This window comes from Aquarana catesbeiana, unplaced genomic scaffold (genome assembly GCF_042186555.1).
Source record: "Aquarana catesbeiana isolate 2022-GZ unplaced genomic scaffold, ASM4218655v1 unanchor228, whole genome shotgun sequence".
In the NCBI taxonomy this organism is placed as follows: Eukaryota; Metazoa; Chordata; class Amphibia; order Anura; family Ranidae; genus Aquarana; species Aquarana catesbeiana.
The window spans coordinates 2772234-2789923 of NW_027362655.1; the positions used below are offsets into that span (position 1 = coordinate 2772234).

Below are 17690 nucleotides of genomic sequence, written 5' to 3' on the forward strand. Positions count from 1 at the left end.
TGCAGTGTATCTACCGGTAACACAGTATGTTATGTTTAAGACGGTTCACAATCCGTTTTTAGGTTGTTTACACATTTTTGGATTGAATGTAAAAAAAGGGAGATGTTATGGAGTTCTTATACAAATACAGTGACTCTATTGTAATATATTCTATGGTAATATTGTATTGCTTGTACTTCCTGTTTCCTGTTCTGTGTGTTATACAATTCAACATGACTCCTCAAACAGCTTGCAGTATCTTCATCTCTGTACTTGAAACAGCCGTGTTCACACTACGAGATGTTTCTTGAGCTGGAGTTCCTCTGAGCTCCACAAGGTGGTGATCACACCTCTACCCAGACAGGAAGTCTCTATGGAATACAGACAGGAAGTGATGTCAGGTAAAGACAGAACATTCCGTTTGATAAGAGAAAAGACACTGCAGGATCTGGCAGCAGAGGAGGTAATATGTAGATTAACCCCTTCAGGGGGATCAGTTGATGATTAATATATTTTGCTTCCAAAGCTGGCCATACATGGTTCAGTTTTATCGTTCAGCCAGCGAGTGAAAAAAACTGAAGTGATTCCCCCATCCACACATTGGAGGGGGATGGGGGAATCCTCCCCGCTGCACTATTGTATTCTGACAATGGGGGGCGCTCCTCCGCTCTCAGAATACACAGATCAGTGATGAAGCTATTGGCTGCAGCCGCTGATGGAGTGACTTTTATCCGGTAGTGACCACACATGGATGGAAATGTGACCGATCCCTGCTGAACCGGCTGAATTTCCATGTATCTATGGTCACCATAAGTGACTTCCTCCCCTCCCCCTCATCTCCTTCATTATGTAAGTCATGCTGAGATAATCTCCCATTGGCTGAGCAATATTCTCATTTGTCTCTGAGCTCCTTCTTGCTATTCCTCGTCCTGCCTGTTGTTTCCTTGGATTGATTTTCTGTGTAGTGACCCCGGCTTCATCTCTTGGATGCGCTCGTCTGTTGCTTGTCCTGACCTTTATCCTGATTCCTGGATCTCCTCCTCATCTCTCCTCCATATCCTCTTACACAGCTTTTCTCCACACCTGCAGTGATCCTGGGGGGTGGAAACTTGGCACCAGCACTCAGCAAAATCCATCCCCACCATTAGAAGCTCTGGAGAAAATTGTCTGGTATTTACACTTCGTTCCTCCGCACGTCACCTGATCACATAAGAGCTTACTTTCACAGATTCCTGACAGAGTTCTGTATGGTAAAGGTCAAAGTCCACTCTTGCTCCCAGCTGATGTTGGCTTGCATGTGGATTTTGTGAACACAAGTGGAATTTTGAACTAAAGTGGAGAGTTAAAAACCAGGAGCTGTGCTTTTGACTGCTTCTGCTTGCAAGTGTTGTTTTAGGGGGTTTTTTTTATTCCTTTGCTATCAGTTTTTAAAATACTTTTTTTTCCTCCTTTTTTTCTGACACTTTTTAAACACCTTTTTTTTCCCTGCTAATTAAGGGTAAAAGTGTCTATACAAACTCCCCTGGAGCTTGCTCCCAGCTGATGGTGGCTTGCATGTGGATTTTGTGAACACAAGTGGAATTTTGAACTAAAGTGGAGAGTTAAAAACCAGGAGTTGAAAACAAGAGTTAAAACAGGAGTCTTCTAATCTGTAAGTAACATCTTAAACTTCCCTTAAGTAATTGTATTGTAACTGGGAAATGAGTGCTAGCAGGGTTGAAGGTTTTGCTCCGTGCACAGTGTGCCACATGTATGCAAAATTGGTGCAACAGCTCCAGGATGGATACCGCTGTGACAGATGTGAGTAGGTTGCCCTTCTGGAAGCTCGCATTAGAGATCTGGAGGAGCAAGTTGCAACACTGGGCAGAAAGGACAACCTTGAAGGGGGTCCTCTGCTCCCTGAGCAGGTGGTCAGTAGGGTTGATGTGGATGGTGGACGGGGAAGTCAGGATTATCAGATAGGAAGATGGGTTAATGTAGTTAGAGGGAGTGGAAGGCTCGCAGAATAGGAAGGCCAGTCCTGTGTTTGTGCATCAAAACAAATTTGCCAAGTTGGGTGAAGATGCGGAGGTGGCAAACACAGAGTTGGCAGCCCTAGATGTCACTGCTACCCCTAACAGCCGGGAGAGCAGCCCATCTAGTAGAGGTGGTGAGGGGAGTGCAGGTAGGCCTAGACAGTTGGTGGTTATAGGGGATTCTATAATCAGAAGGACTGATAGAATAATTTGTCGCCAGGATCGCCTCAACCGAATGGTTTGCTGTCTCCCTGGTGCTACGGTTCAGCATGTGGTGGACCGGGTGGATAAATTACTGGGAGGGGTTGGGCATGACCCAGCTGTCTTGGTCCAATTTGGAACCAATGACAGTATACATGGAAGGTGGAGGCTCCTTAAGAATCAATTTAAAGAACTAGGCTGCAAGCTGAAGGGAAGGACCTCCAAGGTGATATTCTCTGAAATATTACCGGTGCCATGCGCAACACAGGAAAGGCAGGGGGTGATTAGAGAGCTGAATGCATGGCTCGAGACCTGGTGTAGGGAGGAGGGATTTGGGTTTCTAGAGCACTGGGCTGACTTTTCATTGGGGTGCAACCTATATGCTAAAGACGGTTTGCACTTGAATGGAATGGGGTCTGCTGTGCTGGGGGAGAGGTTTATGGGAAGGCTGGAGGAGTATTTAAACTAGGATTGAGGGGGGAAGGTGAACTAGAATTAGATCAAGAAGACAGGTCAGTTAGGGGTCAGACATTAATGGAGGGTGGAATGGGGATAGATGGGGGGAGGGTTATGGCAGGGGACAAGAAATTTCCCATGTTGCAAACAGCCATTGGAAACTGTAGTGCCATTTGTACTACTAAAAATTATATGAAAAACACCAGAGCAAAATGTAATAATGCATTAAAGTGTTTGTTCACCAATGCCAGAAGTCTGCCAAGCAAAATAGGTGAGTTGGAAGCTCTGGTGCATGAGGTGAACTATGATGTAATCGGTATTGCTAAAACTTGGCTTCAATCCTCACATGACTGGGCTATTAATATTCCTGGCTATGCACCCTTTCGGAGAGACAGGGTAAAAAGGAAAGGTGGCGGGGTCTGTCTCTATGTGAGAAGTGATCTCAAAGCAAGTGTGAAAGAGGACCTGATTGATGGAGAGTGTGATGAGTCTGAAGCATTATGGGTGGAACTGCATACAGATGTGCGTAGTTCAAAGTTAATCATTGGAGTTTGTTTAAGACCACACAATGTTAAGGAGGAGGTGGAGACTCAGCTCCTTGCACAGATGGAAAGGGCTGCAAGGGCTGGGACGGTGATAATAATGGGGGATTTTAACTACCCAGAAATTGACTGGAGTAATGGCACTGCTGGGACAGTTAAAGGGCAAAAATTTATAAACCTAGTACAGGACAATTTTATGGTCCAGTTTATTGAGGCCCCAGCTAGGAATGAAGCTCTGTTGGACCTGGTAATCTCAAACCATGCAGAGCTTATTACTAATGTTCAGATAAAGGAACACCTGGGTAGCAGTGATCATAACATGATTTCATTTGATGTTAGCTGTAAACAAGAAATACATTCGGGAAAGATAAAAACACTTAACTTCAAGAGAGCAAATTTTCCAAGGATGAGGGCTGCTCTCGAGGACTTAGACTGGAAGGGAATATTGGCATCGATAAACACAGAACAGAAATGGGAATTCTTCAAAAAGACTGTTTGGGACCTCACTGCAAAGTATATTCCCATGGGCAATAAGTTTAAAAGGCTAAAAATAAAACCTATGTGGCTCACGGTCAAAGTTAGAAAAGCTATAAACGATAAGAAAAGAGCTTTTAAATAATATAAAAATGAAGGAACACTAGTGTCGTTTAAATGTTACAAAGAATTTAACAGAATATGTAAAAAGGAAATCAAGGATGCAAAAATTCAAAATGAACGACAGATCGCAAAAAATAGTAGGACAAACCCAAAAAAATTCTTCAAATATATTAATAGTAAAAAGGTCAGGTCTGAGCATGTAGGCCCTTTACAAAATAATCTAGAGTGGGTGACTGGGGACAAGGAGAAGGCTATTTTATTAAATACTTTCTTCAGCTCCGTGTATACAAAGGAGCATGGGGGAGCTCATGTCCATAATGGGGGTGGTAGTGACACAGCCCCGAATGATCCACAATGGCTCAAAAGTAATATGGTCCAGAAATATTTAGACAGAATAAAGGTGGATAAAGCACCTGGACCTGATGGCATCCACCCACGGATCCTAAAAGAATTGAGCTCTGTAATTTCAAAGCCATTGTATCTAATTTTTAGGGACTCATTAATGACAGGAATAGTACCACTGGATTGGCGCAGGGCGAATGTGGTGCCTATATTAAAAAGGGATCAAAGTCTTTACCAAGTAACTCTAGACCTGTTAGTTTAACTTCTATAGTCGGGAAGATACTGGAGCATTTAATAAAAGACCACATAGACGAGTTCTTGCTGGAAAAAAACATTTTAAGCAACAGACAGCATGGGTTCATGAAAGACAGAAGTTGTCAGACAAACCTGATTTCTTTTTATGAAAAGGTAAGTAAAACCTTGGACACAAGGGTGGCTGTGGATGTGGTATACTTGGATTTTGCAAAAGCGTTCAATACAGTTCCGCACACACGGCTCATGTGTAAGTTAAAGTCTACAGGCTTGGAAATATCAGTTTGTAAATGGATAGAAAACTGGCTAAAAGACAGAATTCAGAGAGTAGTGGTTAATGATTCTTACTCTGAATGGTCTAAGGTTATCAGTGGTGTACCCCAAGGTTCAGTGCTGGGACCCTTACTCTTTAATATCTTTATAAATGATATTGGGTCTGGGATCAAAAGTAACATTTCTGTCTTTGCAGATGACACCAAGCTATGCAGTGGAATCCTTACAGGATGTCTCCAATTTACAAGCTGACCTCAATGCTCTGTCTAATTGGGCGTCTATGTGGCAGATGAGGTTTAATGTTGAGAAATGTAAAGTTATGCACTTGTGGGCTAAGAATATGCATCATACATACTAGGGGAGTACAACTGGGGGAATCCGTAGTGGAGAAGGATCTGGGGGTTTTGGTAGATCATAAGCTCAATAATAACATGCAATACCAAGCTGCGGTTTCCAAAGCGAGCAAAGTCCTTTCTTGTATTAAGAGAGGTATGGACTCCAGAGAGAGAGATATAATTTTTCTCCTGTTCAAATCATTAGTAAGACTTCATCTGGAATATGCAGTTTAGTTTTGGGCACCAGTTCTCAAAAAGGATATCGGGGAACTGGAGAAAGTGCAGAGAAGGGCAACCAAACTGATAAGAGGCATGGGGGAGCTCAGCTATGAGGAAAGATTAGAGGAACTAAATTTGTTCACTCTTGAGAAGAGGAGAATAAGGGGGGATATGATCAACATGTTCAAATATATAAGGGATCCATATAGTGAACTTGGTGTTGAGTTATTCACTTTACGGCCAACACAGAGGACAAGGGGGCACTCTTTACGACTGGAGGAAAAGAGATTTCATCTCCAAATACGGAAAGGTTTCTTCACAGTAAGAGCTGTGAAAATGTGGAATAGACTCCCGCCAGAGGTGGTTCTGGCCAGCTCAGTAGATTGCTTTAAGAAAGGCCTGGATACTTTCCTAAATGTACATAATATAACTGGGTACTGACATTTATAGGTGAAGTTGATCCAGGGAAAATCCGATTGCCTCTTGGGGGATCAGGAAGGAATTTTTTCCCCTGCTGTAGCAAATTGGAGCATGCTCTGCTGGGGTTTTTTGCCTTCCTCTGGATCAACTGTGGGTATAGTATTGGGTATATTGAATTGTACAATATTTTTTTGTTTTTTTTGTTTTGTTTTTTTTATGGTTGAACTGGATGGACTTGTGTCTTTTTTCAACCTGATTAACTATGTAACTAAATAACTATGTGTAATAAATGGCTTAATATTGTATAAAAAGCTTTCAATAATGATGATTGCTCCTGAGACAAATTTTGGAATTATGTCTGCTTGAGTCAACTTAAATCAAACTGTGTGTTTTATTGTACACACATAAAACTTGGAAAATACTTACAAAAAAGTACATTCATATTCAGAATTAGTGTTGTTTCATATATGCAAAAAATGTTCAAATATAGTTCATTTGTTTCAAAGATCTGAAAAGAGTTCTTAAAGTCATGTGCTTTCCTTTGTCTTGGCTTTTTAAAGATGGCCGTTTAATTTCTTGTGTCCTGGAAGATATGCTGTATGCATAGAAGAGAGAGAGAGCTGTGTGTCTTGAAGAGGGAGATGTGTCTGGCTTAGAGGCAGGAAGTAGCAAGGGAAAGAGAGCTATATTGCTTCTGCTTATGTGAACTCAAGCTTTCAAATTCGCGCCCAAACACAAATCCCTCCCATACACTCCCCTTTCTCCTCCTTCCTTAGAGTGGGGGCTGACAGAGAGCAACATCTGGTTCCTCTTACACAAACCTTCTCTTCATGAAACAAGATATGTGTGAGAGAGACGTTCAGACTATACATCAGACCACTTAAAACAAAAATGCATATATCAAACAGAGTATATGTTACATAGGAATATTTTGAAACCATACATATATTATTTACAAAATCCATCAATTTCTGACAGGTTCCAGGCTTGCAGTCTCCTTTAATGAGTCGTCATCAACTCAAAGTCTACCATTCACACAATTGTAGAGAATGCATATTCTTTTTATAAAGCCAATTAGATATTAGATTTAGATATTAAGAATATAACACTATGTAACTCTTCTGTTTAGGAGAGTTGGGACGCACCCAGGACCAATAATTTGGTTTGCATGGGACCTCATATAGAGGGCCCCTAAAATCTCCTTTAGGAGAGTTGGGACGCACCCAGGACCAATAATTTGGTTTGCATGGGACCTCATATAGAGGGCCCCTAAAATCTCCCCATCCAAATGTCCCTCCAGTCTATATGTCCTATGACATCACACTGACCTCACAGCTTCTCCTCCCAATCTCCCTCCATCTGGCTTTGCTTCTGATACTCTTATGACATGGGCGGACCCTTGGCATCCTCACTAGCAAAGTGGGACTGTTGGTCCTATGCTGTAGGTAATGATGACAGAATGCAAAAATATTTTAACTATGTAGTGTGGGGGGTCCTGTGTGGGTGAATTATACCTCAGTCTGAAATGGGACTTTAATATACCTGAATGGAGAGGTGAGGAGGATTCTGGGAATATCATTTAATGTTACTATTTGTGTTCAGATCTAGAGTTTTCCTCCTGTGAAGTCTGGAGATCATATGACCATCACATTGCCTCCACCTCCCTCCCTGATAGAATAGAGAAATACAAAGAAGATTCTAGAAGTCACCAGAGAGATCATGGAGGAGAGGTGAGCGGTGCTGGGAATTCTGGGACATTATCCAGTAACAGACAAGGGATGTGTCTGGATGGTGACTGTATCATTGTGTGTGTCAGGTTCCTATAAGGTGTCAGGATGTCACTGTCTATTTCTCCATGGAGGAGTGGGAGTATTTAGAAGGACACAAGGATCTCTACAAGGACGTCATGATGGAGAACCAGCCGCCCCTTACATCACCGGGTAAGAGGAGACTTTATTGTAAAGGAGAGAGCAGTACGGAGGGTCCACCTAGATCCCCCATCATCTGATAAACACATAGAAACAATGTATTCAGTCAGTGTGTGTGTTTCCTACAGATGGATCCAGTAATGGGAACCCACCAGAGAGATGTCCCCGTCCTCTGTATTCCCGGGATTCCACACAGGAAGATCACACCATCCCTCACCATCATCAGGTAGATGAGGAACAATCACTGATAGTATCATTAGGATCTGTACATTATCTGCATTGTTACCTTTGATGTCATTTTTATTCTATATTCAGAGAGGAAACCTGAGAGATTGTAAAATTGAAGTTAAAGAAGAGATAAAAGAGGAGGATGATGAGGATGGGGTGATGGAGGAGTCAGAGTTTCTAAAAGAACACAAAGATCTCTACCAGGACACCATGGTGGGGTCATCCAGCTACAGAAACCCACCAGAGAGATGTCCCCGTCCTCTGTATTCCCGGGATTCCACACAGGAAGGTCACACCATCCCTCACCATCATCAGGTAGATGATTGACAATTATTGGTAGTTATGATTTATACACAACATGTTTGTTACAATGAATGTTCTATTATATATCCAGAGCGGAACCCTTGAGGATGATAATATTGATGTTAAAGAAGAGTATAAAGAGGAGGATGAGGAGTATGGAGTGATGGAGGAGTTTTCAGAAGGACACAAGGATAAGATGAAGACACCTCATACCAGGAACCCACCAGAGAGATGTCCCCGTCTTCTGTATTCCCAGGATTCCACACAGGAAGGTCACACCATCCCTCACTGTTACAAGGTTGTGTTATGATCACTTAGTGCTCCTGTTCCTCATTCCAGCACCCGGGTGTTGGCTTTTGTTTTTCACCTGTCTGTGTTCACCTGTTACCTGATTGATCTGGTCAGTCACCTGATATTAGCAAACTGAACACTCTATCCCTCACTTGTGATAGATACAGACTTATCTGCATTGTTCTAGATCAAGCCTCCCATTAGTCTGCCTTGCTTGCTGTTGGATCTCCTGTGTATGACCCGGATTGGATACTGGACTATCCCCTGAACTCAGCCAGCCTTTACCTGAACTGTCTTTGAACCATGCTATCTGTCTGCTAAACTGCAAGTACCTGTTTGCGTTGCTCAATTCGCATCTGCCTTGGTGTGGTGGCCAGACACTATAGCATTGTGTATAAAGTCCTGGGGGCAACCAAGTACCGGTAGGCCTGCTTGTCTTAAGGGAAAGGGGGCTGCTATAGGTCAAGCACACCGTAGCTAGCTATAGTGTCTGACCACCTGCGTTGGGTTTGACATTATCACAAGCCAATAACAAAAATTTCCGTGAAGATGGACATTACATAGACTCTCTTATTTGCTGAGGAACTCTGCAAACTGACACGCCAAGTCCAGGAACTGTCTGTGCGTGTAAACGCACCTCCAGCGGTAACACAGGAGCCAGAGCCCAAAGTTAAGCCGCCTGACCATTTTTCTGGGGACCCCCATGTGTTTTCTAACTTTAAAAAGAGTTGTATGCTATACTTTAAGCTTAAACCACACACACTCCTCTGGTTCTGAAGCACAGTGGGTCAGCCTAATTATTACATGGTTGCAGGGGGGTCCCCAGTCTTGGGCTTTTTGTCTCCCCACAGATGACCCAGTGAGAGGGTCAGTTGAAGCCTTTTTCAAAGCCTTGGGTTTACTGTATGATGATCCTGAACGTGCCCGTTCAGCTGAAGCTAACCTTAGGTCAATACGTCAGGATAAATGCACCGCTGAACAATACTGTAAAGATTTCTGCCGCTGGGCACCTGACTCTGGGTGGAATGACCCAGCTCTAATGCCGCGTACACACGATCGAGATTTTGGTCGGAAAAATATATGATGGCTTTCCTGACGGGATTCCGCTCAAGCTTGCCTTGCATACACACGGTCACGCAAAAGTGAAAAGCTGAACTTTCGACCGTTAAGAACGCGGTGACTTACAACACTACGACGAGCCGAGAAAATGAAGTTCAATGCTTCCGAGCATGCGTCGAATTGTTTCCGAGCATGCGTAGGAATTTTGCGCGTCGGAATTGCTACAGACGATCACATTTTCGGATAGGAACTTTTTCCGTCTGAAAAATTGAGAACATGCTCTCAATCTTTTGCTGGCTGGAATTTCCAATGTGCGTAGGCGGCATTAGAAGTCAGTTCAGGTTAGGCTTATCAGACTCCCATCGAAGACTCCTTAGTGCACTACCCTGAACCGAAGTCTCTGAATGAAACCATGCAAGTATAACTCTTGTGTGGCCAGTACCAGTCACTTGCCTTTTTTCCAGTCCTATTCAGATCCTGTTCGTGACAACGTTTCCAAATGTGACCCTAGTTTGCATAACCATTTGCCTTTACATGACTCTGTTATACCAAAAGATGCTGACAAGTCTATTGAATTCTCTATAGGTCACCTCTCCAGCCAATGGCCACAGCCTGAATCCTCTCCTAGAAGCCAAACTTATCCGTTGTCTCGCAGCCTTGAGCCCTGTTTGAAAACTTCCTCTAAGTCCTCAGAAGTCACATCCCCTGGATTACCCCTACCTTTGCCTGTCGCTAAACTCCCTTGGATGCACAGCCAGGCTAACTTGTCCGCAAGTCCGACAGTCGCTATGCCTGGCGATGTGATTCAGACAGTCGCTATACCTAATGAAACGATTCAGACAGTCGCTGCACCTGGCGATGCGGCCCTATCAGTCACTGCATCAAGTATGCTAGTCCAGCCCATGCCCATTGAACTTCCTGCTTTTTCTTATTCAGGACTTTCTATAACCTGGCCCCACCCTACTTCTCTAACCGGTCTAAGAGGTTCAATCCACCCTTTGGATAAACTGCCTCATTCGACCAGGTGGGGCTTTCAATCCTTTTTCCAGGGCTCTCTGTATTCCGCTTATATTTCAGCTGTCCGGCTTGACCCCTGTGACATGTCCTCTGCTAACCAGCCTGACCTTGTGGATACACGGACTTCTGCCCAGTCTGATGGTCCTGTGTGGGATGTCCAACTGGTCTTTGAGGGTCCGGGGGCCCCTCCTCAGAGGGGGGGGGATGTCATGATCACTTAGTGCCCCTGTTCCTCATTCCAGCACCCGGTGTTGGCTGTTGCTTTTTCCCTGTCTGTGTTCACCTGTTAGCTGATTGATCTGGTCAGTCACCTGATATAAGCAAACTGAACACTCTATCCCTCACTTGTGATAGAGACAGACTCACCTGCATTGTTCTAGGTCAAGCCTCCCATTAGTCTGCCTTGCTTGCTGTTGGATCTCCTGTGTATGACCCGGATTGGATACTGGAGTATCCCCTGAACTCAGCCAGCCTTTACCTGAACTGTCTTTGAACCATGCTATCTGTCTGCTAAACTGCAAGTACCTGTTTGCTTTGCTCAGTTCGCATCTGCCTTGGCGTTGTGGCCAGACACTAAAGCATTGTGTATAAAGTCCTGGGGGCAACCAAGTACCAGGCAACCAAGGCCTGCTTGTCTTAAGGGAACAGGGGCTGCTATAGGTGAAGCACACAGTAGCCAGCTATAGTGTCTGACCACCTGCGTTTGGGTAGTCGTGACATTCGTGACAGGTTGGTGGATGGAGCATCTAGAACATTGTCTCCTAGAGATGATGTGTGGATTTTTTAGGTGATGTCACAATAAAGCTTATATTTTACAGATGATATTCACTTTCATTTTCTTGATTTAGTGTGGAGATTCAATCGCTATAGAATTTGAAGTGAAAGCAGAAAAAGAAGAGAGGGATGATCAGCAGTCTATGGAGGAGGATGGAATAACGGGGACATTTACAGAGGAGGACACTCCTACAGAGATCAGCACAGGTGGGTCATTAACACTAAATACATTCCTCCACCCATACTGCTCACTGATTGGTCCAGAGTAGGGCAAAGACTGGGTGATAATCTTCCTTCTTTATGCTGTAGACACACTTTATGTATCTAGACTGGATTTATGGAGATTCTGGGGTTCAGCTGGCAGAAAAATGTTGATTTTCGCCATAGATGTTGCTCTACCTAGGCACTTTGGGCATGTGCTTTGGGTCTTCTGTCAAATGCCCAGGTCTAGCATGATCTCTAATAGAGCAATTCCCCCAGGTTTACTTACTCTGTTCTTTGATGACTGTGTCGGGTGGAGGGATATGTCTGTATAGTCTCAGACCCAAGTTCCTGAGTGCAGTCTCAGGAGATGGGAGGCAGCGGTGTGGGACCTCTGCAACTTGTCTCATGTAAACATTTAAGCTTCTACTGATTACTGAATACCAATATTATGAGTCCTGACCATTATATTATATAATTTATATTGCACTTTACATACTCCTGACCCCTGCACTATATATACTCTATGTTGTACATTACATCATTCTGATACTATATAGTACTATCTGCTGTATCTTATACAATATGTTGTACATTACATAGTCCTGACTTCTCTCTACCCTCTACCCAATGCTATAAATAAACATAATATGTATTCTCTTTTGTTGCACCTATATCCTACCAGCTGGACATTTTATATCTGATAATTTGATTGAAGCACAGACTTTTACATGTTGATAACATCCTCAAACTTTGGAACCTTAAACACAAAGTGATAATGAGGGAGGAGTCAATAACCCAATAATGGGGGTCTTCAGGATCAGTCCAGTCTTCATCTTGGTTGTTCTCCCCCCATCCTCACTCTCTGACCTCTGGTGGGGCTCAGCCCCGCTGTTATTCATGACTAAATAAGGAAGTGCGGTACTTATTGTGTTGGGAAGATGGCAATGAGTGATAGAGGGGGTGGGGACACTCGTCCTATAATCCCCTCATCACTGTCACTCCTATAAAAGACAGTTCTCGTTGTTTCCTCACTCTCTGACTAAGGTCCATGAAAAAAGAAATGAACTGGTAGGAGATCAGAGGACCCATTTATGGAGTCCTGGTTTAAGGGAACCAATCAGCTCATGTCTAGTAATAATCTTTTTATTTCTATTTTAGTAGATGGACGGGAGATGAGGAAAACCTCCGAGGATTGTCTCAGTTTGTCTCCAGACTGTAAAGTAGAAGATGAGGACATCACACAGTATAGTCCAGGAGAAAACCCGGCTACCTCAAATGTCCATCTGACACCACACAGTGTAGATGGACCATCGTATTCCTCTTATCCTGAGGAACCTCAGACTGTGAGGGATGGTGCCGTCCTTCCAACAGATAAGAGCTTTTCCTGTACTGAGTGCGGGAAGGGTTTCCGTTTTAAGTCCAAGCTTAATGAGCATAAAAGATCTCACACAGGAGAGAAGCCATATTCCTGTCCTGAGTGTGGGAAATGTTTCAGTTCTAAATTCAATCTAAATGTTCATATAAAATCTCACACAGGGGAGAAGCCGTATTCCTGTCCTGAGTGCCGGAAATGTTTTGTACAAAAATCAGACGTTGTCATACATCAGAGATTTCACACGGGGGAGAAGCGCTATTCCTGTCCTGAGTGCGGGAAAAGTTTTATAGGAAAATCAGACCTTGTAAAACATCAGAGATGTCACACAGGGCAGAAGCCATATTCCTGTCTTGAGTGCGGGAAATGTTTTTCGCAAAAGTCCCATCTTTACATACATCAGAGATCTCACACGGGGGAGAAGCCTTTTTCATGTCCTGAGTGTGGGAGATTTTTTTCAGTGAAGTCCAGTCTTTGCAGACATCAGAGATCTCACACGGGGGAGAAGCCGTATTTCTGTCCTGTTTGCGGGAAATGTTACTCACAGAAGTATGATCTTTCTAGGCATCAGAGATCTCACACGGGGGAGAAGCCAATTTCCTGTCCTGAGTGAGGGAATTGTCCCTCACTGAAGTCCTGTCTTCCTGTTCATCAGGGGTCCCACACAACCCTCGAGGTGTATTAATGCCTTGAGTGCGGGAAATGTCTTCTATATGAATGTTGCTGGACATCACAGCTCTCATGTGGGGAAGAAGCACACCCTGATATACACCTCAGATATACTCCATGGCTGATCTTCATCATGTAAGAAACAGTTCTAGGCGTTTTGAAATTTGTTCTGATAAAATAAAAAATTATTTTAACCAAAACTGTATAAAACTCTGAGGTGCTTTTAGGAATGTCGGGGGCTTTTATAACTTGGGTGCTCAGTACAAGCGCATGCTGAGCAGACAAATCATGCTCCGGTGTCCACTCCAATAAAGGAAAAGTGCACCTTTTATAAAAAATAATAAATGCACGTTTTCTGCAGGTATAAGAATGTTAATTTACTATTTTATTAGGAGCCTAGAAAGCATTGCAGCCATGATGTTCTGATGGCTGGTGCTATGCAGGACTCCTGCAGACTGTCTGTGTAATCTGTCTGCCTGTACATTATATGGGAAGGCAGTTACAGTGACAGGAAGAAGCAATCATCTACCAGAGAGCTCAGCAGCGGTGTGGGAGTTCATTGAAAACTACAAGCTGACATCGGCAAAGGACAGAACTCTGTGAATGAATGGTACGGCCACGCTCTTTTCATAAAGTGACAGCCGGTACGGGGGAACTTCTCCCCACACTGCTGTCACACAGAGGACTCAGATCGCTGAGCCACTGTAGGAACAGGAACATGTAACATCTTCCCGAAGGGGAACGTTTCCTTTAACCCTTTCACTGCCAGAGCTGGTTTTCCACTTTTGCCCACATGTTTAAAAAATTATTTTAGGTCTGAAATTATATATTTTCTGAGAGCAGATACCCTAGAGCAGTGATGGTGAACCTTGGCACCCCAGATGTTTTGGAATTACATTTCCCATGATGCTCATGCACTCTGCAGTGTACTTGAGCATTATGGGAAATGTAATTCTAAAACATCTGGGGTGCCAAGGTTCGCCATCACTGCCCTAGAGAATAAATTAGTGGTAATTCCAATTTTTTTATGTCACACGATACCGCAAAATTTCAGTAAAAAACACGCTTATCTTAATTTTAGGGGGCACAAAAATGCAATAAATTACCCGATATTTTGGTAAAATATAAAAGACGCGGTTGCACCAAGTAAATAGATACCCAACATGTCAAACCTTAAATTTGTGCGCGCCTGTGAAATGGTGACAACTTCAGTACCCTATATTTTCTATAAGCGACACTTTAAAAGCCCCCTATAGGTCATCAGTTTAGTGTCACAGAGGAGGTCTGGTGATAGAATTATTGCGCTCATTCTGGCATGCGCAGTGATATGTAGCATGTGTATCACAATCAACGTTTTTGTACATGCGTATATGTGGGGGGTGGGAGGCATCAAAATGTTTTTTGGGGGGGTTTATGTGCTTGGGTGTAACTTTAATTTTGTACAAGTAAAAACATTATTTTTTTTACGTTACCTTTTTATCATGCACATATCTATTATCCCGCTAATCTTTACACCTCATGACCAGCTGACTGTGCAAGCTACATTGATATCGCCATTTATCACCGTCTCCTTGCTATGTCCCTCATGCATTGTGTAAGTAGCACAGATGATAATTTACAATTTTATAAAATTATGAGATTGCTATGGATTTATATTCTGTATGTTTTTTTTTTAGTTAGGCTGATTTTCTTTGCTGCCAAGGCATAAAAGGTCCTGAGGAAGCTTATGTGAAATGCGTCGACCTCATGGACAATTCAGCAAAGCGAGTCATTATGAATATATATGGCCTAATGTTAGATGGATTTGTTCCCATGTAGTTTTAACTCATCATTGTAATATTTGTAATAAAGATTTATATTTTTATGTCATTTTTTTGTGTTCAGCCTTTTTTGTACTAATAAAGTTCAACAAACAAGGTTCTTTTTGAAAATATATATATATATATCTATATATAGATATATATATATATATCTATATATATATATCTATATATAGATATATATATATATATCTATATATAGATATATATATAGATATATATATATATATATATATATATATATCTATATATATATCTATATATAGATAGATATATATATACATACAGTGGGGCAAAAAAGTAGTCAGCCACCAATTGTGCAAGTTCTCCCACTTGTCATCATAGGTATACCTCAACTATGAGAGACAAAATGTGGAAACAAATCCAGGCAATCATATTGTCTGATTTTTGAAAGAATTTATTTGCAAATTAAGGTGGAAAATAAGTATTTGGTCACCTACAAACAAGCAATATTTCTGGCTCTCACAGACCTGTATCTTCTTCTTTAAGAGGCTCCTCTGTCCTCCACTCATTACCTGTATTAATGACACCTGTTTGAACTTGTTATCAGTATAAAAGACACCTGTCCACAACCTCAAACAGTCACACTCCAAACTCCACTATGGTGAAGACCAAAAAGCTGTCGAAGGACACCAGAAACAATATTGTAGACCTGCACCAGGCTGGGAAGACTGAATCTGCAATAGGCAAGTAGCTTGGTGTGAAGAAATCAACTGTGGGAACAATAATTAGAAAATGGAAGACATACAAGACCACTGATAAACTCCCTCGATCTGGGGCTCCACGCAAGATCTCACCCTGTGGGGTCAAAATGATCACAAGAACGGTGAGAAAAAATCCCAGAACCACACGGGGGGACCTAGTGAATGACCTGTAGAGAGCTGAGACCAACGTAACAAAGGCTACCATCAGTAATACACTACGCCGCCAGGCACTCAGATCCTGCAGTGCCAGACGTGTCCCCCTGCTTAAGCCAGTACATGTCCGGGCCCGTCAGAGGTTTGCTAGAGAGCATTTGGATGATCCAGAAGAGGAATGGGAGAATGCCATATGGTCAGATGAAACCAAAGTAGAAATTTTTGGTAGAAACACAACTCATCGTGTTTGGAGAGAGAATGCTGAGTTGCAACCAAAGAACACCATACCTACTGTGAAGCATGGGGGTGGCAACATCATGCTTTGGGGCTGTTTCTCTGCAAAGGGAACAGGACGACTGATCCGTGTACATGAAAGAATGAATGGGGCCATGTATCGTGAGATTTTGAGTGCAAACCTCCTCCCATCAGCAAGGGCATTGAAGATGAAACGTGGCTGGGTCTTTCAGCATGACAATGATCCCAAACACACCGCCCAGGCAACAAAGGAGTGGCTTTGTAAGAAGCATTTCAAGGTCCTGGAGTGGCCCAGCCAGTCTCCAGATCTCAGCCCCATAGAAAACCTTTGGAGGGAGTTGAAAGTCCGTGTTGCCCAGCGACAGCCCCAAAACATCACTGCTCTAGAGGAGATCTGCATGGAGGAATGGGCCAACATACCAGCAACAGTGTGTGACAACCTTGTGAAGACTTACAGAAAACGTTTGACCTCTGTCATTGCCAACAAAGGATATATAACAAAGTATTGAGATGAACTTTTGATATTGACCAAATACTTATTTTCCACCATAATTTGCAAATAAATTCTTTCAAAAATCAGACAATGTGATTGTCTGGATTTGTTTCCACATTTTGTCTCTCATAGTTGAGGTATACCTATGATGACAATTACAGGCCTCTCTCATCTTTTTAAGTGGGAGAACTTGCACAATTGGTGGCTGACTAAATACTTTTTTGCCCCACTGTATATATATATATATATATATTATATATATATATATTGGATGTGCATTACAGTATCATTTATAGTATCCAAATCTTCCTCTTTTTTTAAATATAGAAAAAAAATAAACAAAAAACGAATGTGACCAACATTCCCCCAGCTGTGATGAATATTGGATGTATTTTATTTCATACACTGATTTCTTTGGCTCCATCGAGTGGTCATAATGCAGTATTGTAATATTTGTACTAATGGAGGTATGTCAGGAAAAATACCCCATTATGGTCACTAGATGGAGCTGACAATCATAGGAAATCACTTTGCTACATTATGGTCAGAATTTGCAATGGCTGGATGAATGCTTGTCACATTCATCCCATTAATTTTCTAGAAGTAGACCACTTAGTTTCCTTGGTCAGATGTCTTCATACAGATAAATGAGGTCATCCTCATACACTGGTGAGTACAGTACACACTGAAGTGTAAAAATAATCAAAGCAACAATATTAAACCAACCATTGATTTAAAACTGAAAATTTGCATTTGGCCATTAGATGG

General features: G+C 42.5%; 1 protein-coding gene across 1 annotated transcript in view; it reads left to right on the forward strand.

Annotated features, from left to right (window-relative positions):
- The first annotated feature begins 352 nt into the window (after window positions 1–352).
- Window positions 353–17690, forward strand: part of LOC141121710 (uncharacterized) — a 191243-nt gene continuing 173905 nt past the window's right edge. The window contains exons 1-5 of the mRNA XM_073611426.1: window positions 353–442; window positions 7234–7361; window positions 7448–7571; window positions 7688–7785; window positions 7875–8102. Coding sequence (XP_073467527.1) covers window positions 7487–7571; window positions 7688–7785; window positions 7875–8102 — 411 coding nt within the window. The 5' untranslated portion in view covers window positions 353–442; window positions 7234–7361; window positions 7448–7486. The remainder of the gene's footprint in view (window positions 443–7233; window positions 7362–7447; window positions 7572–7687; window positions 7786–7874; window positions 8103–17690) is intronic.